We start from the raw sequence: 12,067 nt of genomic DNA, 5'->3' as shown, positions 1-12,067 counted from the left end.
TATCAACCTCTTTCAGCACACATCCACCCTTTGCAAGGTGTGGAGAAAAGTTACATTTTTTCAGCAAAATATATCAAAATTGTTCAAAATAGCTGCAAAGTCTCTCTTTCTCCTTCTCCCTATCTTCAATTATATAGGGCAGGAAAAGGCAATACAAGTACCCCTGAGAATTTTCTCCACTCTCAGGCTAGAGTTCAGTAAGCCCAGATAGATCTACACATAGCAATAGGATTCAGCTCTTCTCCAGTCATTTCCCAGCAACTGTAGCACCTATCTGGCTTCAGTTAGTTCTCTTAGCTTACACAGCCTTTCTCTAGTCAACTAGCAAAGTAATGCTTCATGGTTCTCAATGAAACAGCTGCAGAGCCTGCCTATTAGTTCAGTCCAGCTCCTGTATTCTATTTCTTCCATCTCCAACGTCTGTGCTCTCTTGCTCCCACCTTCATCTGGTCATCTCTTATCTCCTCTGTTGGCTTCTAATGCCTCAGATCAGGATGTGACTTTGCTCTAATTTATGATATGAAGGTCAAAAAGTCTACTTTTCTGTCAGGTATGACTCCATCAGTCTTTATGTAATCATCCCATACTTCCTGAAAAGTAACTTATTTATAGTTTATCAGTTATAACCTTCCAACCACTGAAAATAGTTACATACCATTGAGCTGATGGCCCGCAATGCTATGTAGCCATCTTTAAATTAGCCAGTGCTCTGCCTTCAAATAGGTAGTATCTGAGGGGCCTCAGACAGACTGTCTGTCTCAGGTCCTCAAAACAGACTGTCTCTCCTCAGCCATTTTTTCTGAGGGACCGTTTCCTTCTCAAGCTGATTTCGCAAATGTTTCTTATACAAATACTTTTTTTCTGTCCCTTTCAGCAACTACAATATCCACATAAGAAAGGGGCAGTACCTTCCACACATATAAGTAAAACTCTTTATGTAGAAAACAAAAATGATTCATTTTAGTTTGAGCCTAAAATCACTGACTGAAAATGGTATAAGAGCCTTGCATCAAATGGAAAAGTTTAACCTTATCTACTTTTTTCTTTGGCATAAGCAAAAGACATATGAATAGGTTTTGGTTTTGTTCCACAAAGCTGTTTTGCTCAAATTGTTCTTTAGGAGGCATGAATTTAAATCCATATAATATAATATCTAACCATAGTAAGGAAACAGGTTCTAGATCTTCTAGCTATATATCAAGAAACTTGAACAAACTCATAATAGATTTTGGTAACAAGCAATCTAAAGCCTGATGGCAGGTACATGACACAGTATCTAGGACACTAGATTTGGAATCAGGAAGACCTGAGTGTTAATCCAACCTCACATATTTAGTAGATATGTGATCCTGGGCAAGTCACTTAACCTCTGTCTGCCTTAGTTTCCTCATCTGTAAAATGAGAATAACCATAGCTCCTACCCGCCAGGATTGTTGTGAGGATAAAATGAGACAATGAATGTATAGGGCTACATATTATTATCATTATCATTATTGATGGAGGCAATCTACAGGATGTGATGCAGTCTCAGAAGAATTAAAGATGAAAGTCACCCAACGGGTAAGGAAGAAAAACATCTCAGATGAGTTAGCTACAGCACATTACCAACAAAGAACTGAGCAGAAGCAATGAGCATCTGATCAGAGGGCTGTCTGACTGGAAGAGGGGGGGACTACACAGGAAGGAAGAGTAAGGGGTAACTGATACTGCCTCCTATTTGCTCCACTAGAATCCACGCAATGCCAAGAGATCCAGGGCTGGGGTTCTCAACCCTTTTTTTGTCTGTCATGGACCCTTTTGTTTCATAGAGCCCTTTGGAAGTCTAGATCCCTTCCCAGAATAATGTTTTCAAATGTATAAGATAAAATAACATGAGATTATGATGGAAACCAATTATAATGAAACAGTTATAATTAAGAAAATGAAGTTCCAAGACCCCAGGTTAAGAAGTTCCAAGACCCTAGGTTAAGAACCCTTGATCCAGAGTATGGACCTCCCAGAATTATGGTTGGAAGATTTACAGAACAATAAGCTCATTAAAAGTAAAGGCTATTTCCATCTTTGTATGTTTATTCCCATTACCTAGCATAGGGCTTAGAATACCATATACACTTGATCAATTCTTGTTGAATGACTGAAGAGTCAAACAGAATGATGAGTTTGGATGGGTTGGGATCTCTCTTCTACTAAAGGAAATACCTATATTGCTTAAATCACATGTACATCTGAGTATCAGAGTATAAGGACGGACTTTCTGACAATCAGAGTGGTCCAGAAATAGAATAATAGGTTGCCTCATGAGGTAATGGGCTCTCTCTCCTTTACTGATGGTGTTTAAACAGAGACTGGCCAATCATTTAACAAGGATGTTGGAGAGGACATTTATATTCTGGACAAGCATCCAACTACTAGTGGTGTCCAAAAGAAATGAATGCCTGTAAGCCACATACTGATTTAGAAAACCACAAATTTAATTATCTATGTTGCACTATATATTTCTTTTGTTAAACATTTCCTGATTACATTTTGATCTGATTCCAACTACACCTGGAGAGTTTTGCAGGCTATTTCCAAGTTATGAGTTTGACACCTTTGATCTAGACCTCTAATGAGGCTTTCCCATTCCAAAAAAAAATTCTTATCTTCAGAGTAGTAGCATGATGTATAGGAAAAACATTAGGGGTTAAAAACAAAACAAAACAAAACAAAACAAAACAAAATTACTCTAGATATATCCCTTAACCTCTAAATACCCCAGGCAACTTTCTAACACTATAAATGACAGAGAAAGTGCCATCTCTGTATTAGTTGGGGAGGTTCCTCACAGGTATGGTAAAATCAGACAGTCCTAGTCCAAAAAAAAAAGGGGGCCATTAATCAGGAGATCTGGGTTCCAGTCTAAATCTGCCACAAACAGTTGCATGATTTTGAGTACAAAACTACTCACTCTGGCCCACAGGTGAAAGATGAGGCAGGAAAAAGTTCACAAAACATTTTAAACATCATCTAGTCTAACTTTCTTATTCTATAGATGAGGAAAGTGAGGTCCTGAGAAGTTACTTGTTTTGTTCAAAGTCACAGTGAGGTGTGGCAAACCTGGGACTAAAATACAGGTCTCCTAACTCTTCAAGTATTCTTTTCACTTAGTGGAAGAAAGGTTATTTCACATTTAGATCTGGGTATTCAAATATGTTCTAAATAGTAAGTTCTTCTATAGAAACATGGGCTCACATAGGTGTATTTAACACTCAATCAACCTTGATACAAAGTCATTTTCTATTCAAAGGTTAGAAGAGGCACTATTGAACCATACTTCTGAAAAATAGCTATGCATCTCAAAATAGAACATGCTTTTAAGAAAGTTCTTAGCTTCAAAAACTGAAATGCTACTTATACAAAATTTGACCTTTTTATTTAAAGTCATTCTTACCAGAAGATTCTCACCCGACACTCCTCTGTTGTTAAAAACCACACATCTAAAAATCAAGAAAGTAATTTTCATTATTTCAAACTTTTTTTGGTCACAAAGTGTATGAAAATCTTAATTAATCTGTATTTTTAAAGCCATTAAAGGTAGAGTGAAACAAATTGAAAGTAATTTCTTCTTTACCTTATGTAATTGTCTGCAAATCTCATCTAATTGAACTCATGTGCATATAAGGTATACCACTGAATTCATAGAATAGGCACTTAAATGTGTTTAGTATTCCTAGTAAAAGAATATACTTTTACTAATTTATTCCTATATTTATTATGTAGAGCCAAGCATATATACATGCTATGTATGTATGTATGTATATTTGTTAAAAACCATTATGAATGAGAGATTTAAGTTTCAGTTTCAAGTAACAAAAAAGTACTTATTATGAGAACAATAAATATGCTTGCCTGCTCTAAAAATATCTCCTGCTTATAGGCATGTAGTGGTTTTCTCCCAAGTTTCCCATGAAGGGGCAAGAACCAGGACAAGCCCAGCAATTCTGCAAGCTAAAACAAAACAAGGGAACCCCCCCCTCTCTTCTGCCTTTTGTCAGAGATGGGTTTTCCATGTGTTGTCAGCTTTTATTTACTGTGTATTTCTCTGGCCATCTCACTATTTTCCAGCTTCACATCAGCACAGATAAAGTGGGGCCTCACACTTCTCTGCTTTCTGACATAACTCAGGATAGAATTTTTTTCCCCTATTAGTAAGGGACCTTTTAGCTGCAAATATTTTTGCTTAAAGCCAAAATCATTCCACCTAGGCACATACTTTTAAAATTACAGATAATCAAACCATTATTTTTTTAAAAACAAAAATTCATTTTACAAACAAAATAGAAGCAGATTGGTGGGATGGCATGTGGGGAGGAGGTCTAATGATGATTCACTTGGACAGTCTGCCCAAACCTACAACCTAGTCTAAAAGTTTTATTGCAGTTGTCTGTACATACTAGCCAACACCTCTCTCCCCAGCTGCAGGCATTTTACAGCAGATGACACTTTGCTAATAAGAAGGATAGTAAGATACAGTGGAAAGAATGATGGATTTGAAGTCAAAGAACCTGGGTTCAAATTTTGGCACTGTCCCTACCAGTGTGGCTTTGGATAAGTCCCTTAACCTCTCTGGAGTTCAGTGTTCCCATCTGTAAAATCGAGGCAACAACACTTCAAATATCTACTTCAAAGCGCTGTTGTGAAGAAAGAATATTATAAATGGTAAAGCCTACATAACTATGAAAAACTATTTGCCATAAGCATAGTCTTTAAAAAGCCTCTTAGAGTGAAAGAGATTTAAATAAAGAAATACCCACTGAACCTACCATAGTGTCAATACCACTATCTAAAAATGAGACAAGACAACAGATGACTGGAAAAAAAAGGATTTTAGTACAGTAATAGTTACAAAAAAGACTTTCACGTTTCATGCATGGGTTAAAATCTCTTATATGGGAAGAACCAGGCAACTGCTACCAAACTAGCTCAATGCTTTACCATTTCTTCCAGGGTTGGAAGCACAATGGCCCCCTCCCTTCACCAAAAGACTTCCACACTGTGATGGGAGTACAAAAAAATGCAGTATTTAGTCCCAATCTTCAAGGAGATTACAGTATATTTGGGGGGGACAAAATATATGCACAAGAAAAAAAAATTTAAATGAAAGAATACAAAGCAAAAATAACAAAAACTAATCCTTACACAACTTTAAAGCTTACAAAGTAACAATACAATAACTGACACAAATACATTAAAATTCACATCTCAGACTTGGAAGGGACCTGAGACCATCCTAAAACCCTAGTTAAGGGAAACCCATGACCTTTTGAGGTATACTTTCTACTTCTGGATAGGCTTTTTTTGTTTTTTTTTTTGTTTTTTGTTTTTTTCTGTTTGTTTGTTTGTTTTTGTGAGGCAATTGGGGTTAAGTGACTTGCTCAGGATCACCCAGCTAGTAAGTGTCAAGTGTCTGAGGCCAGAATTGAACTCAGGTCCTCCTGACTCCAAGGCCGGAGCTCTGTCCACTGCATCACCTGGCTTCTCCAACCTGGAAAGGTCTTACTGATAAGAAGTAATGTGAGTTTAAAGAAGGAAGAGATTTTTGTGATCAAAGAAGGATATATGAAGCAAGGGAGACCTGAAGTAGGACAAGAAAGATAATGAAGACAAAGACAAGAAGAATATGGATGACCTTCTAGGTTGCAGAGAAGAGTGTGGGGAAAAACAAACAAACAAACAGAAAGGTAGGAATGTATAAGGCATGGTAGAGGAACAGTGAGCAGACCAGTCTCACTAAAGTAAGACTACAAAAAGGGTAGCAATGGCAGATAAATTTAGGGAGGTAGGTTGGAGCCAAATTATGGAAGGCCTGATTACCAGTCATGACAACAGGTTAACATTTCCAATTTTATTCTGTCAGAAAGCAGGAGAATTAAAATAAACATAACCATATGTAACTTTCCCCAAAAATGAGATCCAAGATATCTAACACCATGTTTGAGATAAGCATGTCACAAACTTTAATAAGTCAACTCTTGACTATCTGTCCTCCAGATTCATAGACTCACAATCTCTTAGAGTTCAAAGGGACCAAAGAGATTCTCTAATACCACTTTTCATCATTCCAGTTGAGGAAACGACAGATTCGTCAAATAGCTTACCTGTGGTAACACAGTAAGTCTATGGTATTGGGGGATAGCGACAGAATTTATCACTGACCTTCACAATACCTCAAACTTTAATTCCTCCACTAGCTTCAATCTTTTTCTCTACCAACTCTATTTCCAGTGCAGGAATCTTAACTGGTTTGAATTCATCTGTAATTCTTCTGTCTACCACAAAATGGCCAAAAGGAAAGAAGCAGAAAGAAGTAAAAGACTCAGATAAACTATACATTTTACAGTCAACTACTTGTTTTTCTGGGATTGATTATAATACCTAGGCCAGACTGTCCTGCCAGGGGGCAGAAAGCAGGTTGACTTTCTGTGGCATGGAATCCTTACGTAGGACTCACTTTACCTCATATTGCTTCAGATAATCCCTAAAAAAAATTTACATTCCTTCTTAATCATCTACAGTTTAGCTGAAATGAGAGGAGTTTTAACCCTTTCTTTGCAATTCACTTCAACAAATATGTATTAAATGCTCACTAGGCACTGGGATTAATAAATTCCAAGATAGAACAGGTTCTGCCTCAAGCACTAAGTACTTTAGCAATTATTTAGGTTGATTCAATTTAAGGCCTGAAGGAGGCTGGTATATAACAGATCTATTGTTTCATCAAGAATGGGCACTCACTCTACTTGATCTGCTTGATCTGCACAGATCTTAACCCACCCATTCCTTTTCATTTCATGGGATTCTTGTCCAAATAAGGGTGGAAGGAACTGATTGTGAGAGGTAGAAAAGATGAGGGAGGTAATGGCAAATAGCCTCTATTTTTTCAATAAAGTATGAGGTGAGATCCTCAGCTCAGCTCACGGGAGGAAGGTGGTATGGGAGGCTTGAGGAGAGAATCAATAAGGGAAAGGTAGAAGCATTGTCTTGCTACACTAAGGGCCCAGTTGAGATTAGATAACAAATTTATAGTGGATTCAGTCAGTATGGTTGGGTGTCTTTCTCTAGCTATGTTCAGCAGCATGTGAGTAGGAGCGGAGAAGGCAGATGGTGACACCAATCCAGAGCTGGAATTTGAAAGCATGAACGTGATAGGACAAGGAAGGGGGTCTCCAGCCTATGGAAGCCATCCTTCCACTTACTTCCAGTTCTTTATGTTTTCTGGCTAGTAGTGATGCCAATATGGATGTAGTTTAGTTTCTCCAGTAGTCTGGTTGTTAAGACAAATATTTCAGTCATAGAGTACCAATCTTTGTAAATGATCTATGCCGTATAAATCTCAGCATCCTCCATCCAGCCTCTATTACTGTGGAAGTGCACAGTCTAAGACTGTGGGCCATTATACATTTTTATCTGTCTGATGGTTGCTATGGCTAAAGAGACAGCAGACATTGTCACTGGTACTATAGTCAAAGCCTTTCCAGCTTGGTTGAAGCTGCCAGGGTTTTAACTGTGTTTGCTTAGCTTTTGAGAATCTATACACTGTATGTATCTTGTATATACCTAGTTGTTTGCATGTCTATTACCTAACTATTGTCTCTCTTGTTAGAATGTGAGCTCCTTGATAGCAAGTACCATGTTTTTACCTTTCTTTGTATCCCCAGTATCTCCAGCGATACTATCCATTGCACCCAACCCCTGGCTTCCATTCTCAACAATTTACTGAAACTAATTTTAAAGGTTACCAGGGAAGGCCTTATTGCCCAATCCAACAAGAATCTTGGGCAAACTAACCAAGAGAATCCCTTCTACAACATCCTAAACAAGTGGCCATCCAGCCTTACCTGAAGAATTTCAGTGACAAAATAACAAAAGCATAGATTTAGAGTTGAAGGGACCTAAAAGGTCATAGTGTCCAATTCTCTCATTTTACAGATGAGGAATCTGAGGTGCAGGGAAATTAAGCAGTTTGTCCCAGGGCAAAAAACTAGTAAGTATGAGGTGGAATTTAAACCTAGGTCTTTCTTACTCCAAGTCCAGTGCTCTATTCACTACCCGCAGGCTATCTTAGAACTCACCGCTTCCTGAGACAGCCCATTCCACTCCACTGTGCAACATCTCTAAAAATTATAAAGTTTTTCTTTAGATGGAACCTAAATCTGCCTTTCTGAAACTTATACCTATTGTTTATGTTTTTCTCTCTGGGGCAAAACAGGACATATTTAATCTCTCTTTCCTCTGAGAGTCCTTGAAATAACTGAGGGTTAGAATCTCAAAGATTACTGAATGTGCTTAAGAGTGATGGAAAGAAGCAGGGTAAATATGAGCAGTAGCATATTTACATTCACAGTGCAATGTAAGACACTGTCAAATAAAGGCCTCTTTTCTAAAATATATAAAGAACTAAGTCAAATTTATAAGAATACAAGCCATTCCTCAATAGATAAAGGGCCAAAGGATATGAACAAGCAGTTTTCAGATGAAGAAATTAAAGTTATCTATTAGTCATATGAAAAAAATGCTCTAAATCATTATTGACTAAAGAAATGCAAATTAAAACATCTCTGAGGTACCACATCACACCTATCAGATTGACTAACATGACAAAACAGGAAAAAGATAAATGCTGGAGAAGATGTGGGAAAATTGGCACACTAATGCATTGTTAGTGGAGTTGTGAACTGATCCAACTATTCTGGAGAGCAATTTGGAACTATGCCCAAAGGGCTATCAAACTGTGCACACCCATTGATCCAGCAATAACACTACTAGGTCTATATCCTAAAAAGATCAAAAAACAGGGAAAAGGACCCACATGTACAAAAATATTTATAGCAGCTCTTTTTGTGGTGGCAAAGGATAAGAAACTGAGGGGATGCCCATCAACTGGGGAATGACTAAACAAGTAGTGGTATAAAAATGTAATGGAGTACTACTGTTCCATAAGAAATTATGAGCAGGCAGATTTCAGAAAAACCTGGAAAGGCTTACATAAACTGATGCTGAGTGAAGTGAGCAGAACCAGAAGAACATTGTATACAGTAACAGCAACATTGTGCGATGACCAACTTTGACAGACTTAGCTCTTCTCAGCAATGCAATTATGTAAGACGATTCCAAAAGACTCATGATAGAAAATGCTATCTATCCATATCTAGAGAAAAACTATAGAGTCTGAATGTAGATAGGTGCTTACTATTTTCTCTTTTTTTCTTTCTCATGTTTTTTCCTTTTTGTTCTGATTCTTCTTTTACAACATGACTAATGTAGAAATATGTTTAATATGATTGTACACATATAGCTATATCAGATTGCATGCTATCTTGAGGGGGGGAGGGAGGAAGAAAAGTTTAGAACTCAAAATCTTATAAAAGTAAATGTTGAAAACTAAAAACAAATAATTAAAAAAGACATCTAAAACAAGGGAAGTGGACTGATCATGTAACAAGAATGAAAAACCACAGACAGAGTTTGAGTGATACAATGGTACCATCAAGATATTAAAAGAACCAGAGAAAGGACTATAGCGCATTTGTTAGGTATTCTAAGGATGATTTAGAGAAAGATGTAGATAAGAATCACACAGCATGATAAAGTGTGAAGAGACTGTGACTTATACAAGTGGTAGTACCTGCACTCATGAGATCATGAGTCTAAGTAGTTAAATGAATAGCTAAATGAATAGCTAAATTAAGAACAACAGCAGCCTAGCATCCAGATGCTACAAGAATTTCCTTTCTTCCCTGTTTTGGAGTGAAAATGTCAGCAAAATGTTCAAAGTAACTATATTACTTAAAAGTATATATGATAATATGAGTTAGATTAAGAGAACTCAATATAGTTTCTTGGGAAATCTGTTTTCATGATTTTCTAAGAATAACCCTGTCTGGAAAAGGAAATGGCAAACCATTCCAGCATTTTTGCTAAAAAAAAAAACCCCATGGACAGTATGGTCCATGAGGTCACAATCAGTCAGACAAAACTGAACAACTGAACAACAACAACAATAAGAATAACCTGTATACAAAGAGTGGCATAAGAACTGTCATTAAGGAAATATGACTGAAAAAAGCATTGGGCCAGTCATAGAGCACGAAATAACAAATGAAAAGGTCAAGTACTTAACTGGCATCCTTGTGATGTTAAAAGATCTCAGAGAAGGCTCAGCAACACTACCTGCAGAAGGTTAAAAGCCCTAAAATAGGTTTCTAGTATTCTGGGTATATCCTCTCTGGAGTATTTATGAGAGGCTATGAAAAGCTACCACATACAATTTGTAGAGGTAGATGGATTGCAGTCTACACTGGCAAAAGCGTATTTACATGGATAAGAGCATGAGTAATGAAGTTTGATTTATAACTAACATATCTATCAATTATTTGTAATCTAATTTGCTACAGTTGTTCTCTTATGTAGGCCAGACAGTCTACCTATAATCTTAAAATCAATGTTTAATAAACCCTTGTTTTTATTATCAGTGTGAAAAACTCAAGCCAAGTTCATTTAATTGTTTTAAGTTTCAAATTAGTAGAGTTCATAGGATCATAGAAATTTAGCATTAGAAGTTGAAGAGGCTTCAAGTATAATATACCTGAAAATAATAGGCATTAGCTTTTGTGTGTTTTAGTTAAACTATAAAGAATTTGTTAACTAAAAGAAGAAAAACTTTATTTTTTTAAAATCTAGTATTTTACTCCACAAGCTGAGCCAAACTATCTCAAGTACCTAAATTACATCTAAACAGTAATGAATTAAACGGTGCCATAAAGACAATCAAGTTCATAAATTTCCTTAAATGCTTTAAAGCCCAGTAACACCTCGCAACGAGATGAGTTGTCAGGAACATAGAAAATAGAGAGCTAGTCCCAGAATCAGAACAACTTGGGCCCTACCTCTGACCTCTACGGACTGTGTGATCCTGGGCAAATGACGTGACCTCTTAGTATCTCCAGGCAGCTCTCTAAGATCACAAATTACAGAAGAGTTGCCAATTTGCACCAGTACAGAGTATTCCACATGTCTAACAACAGTCCCTAGTCCCTCAATTTCAACAAGTCAGAGGCCTAGAACTTGTTTGTCCCCCTAGGTCAGTGTAGTACAATATCAAGTGCTGGACTGGGGATCAGGAAGACCTGAGTTCAAATTCTGTCTGAGACACTTATTAGTTCTATGACCCTAGGTAAATCACTTAACCGCTCTCAGCCTCAGTTTCCCCATCAGTTAAAATGTGGATAATAACAGCACCTATATCACATGGTTGTTGTTAAGATTAAATGAAATGGTTTAAAAATTTAAAGCACTATATTATTATTATTAATAATCATTATTACTTACAGATCCTGAGATTACCATCTCCCAAACCTCCAGCCTATTTTTAACTCAGTGACCTTTGAAACCCAGGAAGCATTTCTTTCTATTATGTACCTGGCCCTGACCTGGATTCTAAGACTCCTCAGAGATAATAGGTGAGGTTACTGAAGGCTAGTGAGTAAGCATGATGATCAAAGTCTATTCACTCATTCTGCTACTTTCAAGCTTGGTCTTGGATCCAAAGTCTCAATCTAAAACTAGCTTCTAGATAGGCTGGATCTGGAGGCAGTAAAGTATGGTCTAGTCCAATCCCCCCTATTCTATATGCCAAAGTATAAGCTTCTTAAGACCTGAGGCTATTTCTTACATATTTGTATATTTCAATTTCCCCCAGTACCTAGCACAGAGAACTGCACATATTAAGTGCTCAATACATATTTGGTGACTGGATCACAGTGTTAACACTGGAGATATATGCAAGCTAGGATCTTTCCTACACCTCGGAAACCCAGGGCAAAATTTTTAGCCTCAGGGTCCTGACAGTGGTCTGTGACAGTTCAGGTGACAGAAGGAAGCTTTGCCTACGAGCAACTTAAGGCTTATGTCCAGTCCCAAGAGACTTTTTTTTAAAAAACAGCTTTGAAAATGATTCAGGCCAAGCCTAGAAGTAGCAATTTCAACATTTACAAAAAGCCTTATTAATGCTTTCTGTCCAAGTCTAATG

At 37.2% G+C, this 12,067-nt stretch overlaps 1 protein-coding gene across 1 annotated transcript in view; it reads right to left on the bottom strand.

The window, feature by feature from the left end:
* LOC114031705 (phospholipase ABHD3) overlaps window positions 1–12,067 on the bottom strand; it is a 36,555-nt gene that overhangs the window by 20,453 nt on the left and 4,035 nt on the right. Inside the window, exon 4 of the mRNA XM_027846862.1 lies at window positions 3,431–3,476. Coding sequence (XP_027702663.1) covers window positions 3,431–3,476 — 46 coding nt within the window. The remainder of the gene's footprint in view (window positions 1–3,430; window positions 3,477–12,067) is intronic.

The sequence above is a fragment of the Vombatus ursinus genome, unplaced genomic scaffold (assembly GCF_900497805.2).
Source record: "Vombatus ursinus unplaced genomic scaffold, bare-nosed wombat genome assembly UNPS02015255.1, whole genome shotgun sequence".
Lineage (NCBI taxonomy): Eukaryota > Metazoa > Chordata > Mammalia > Diprotodontia > Vombatidae > Vombatus > Vombatus ursinus.
This window is presented reverse-complemented; position numbering and strand designations above follow the sequence as displayed.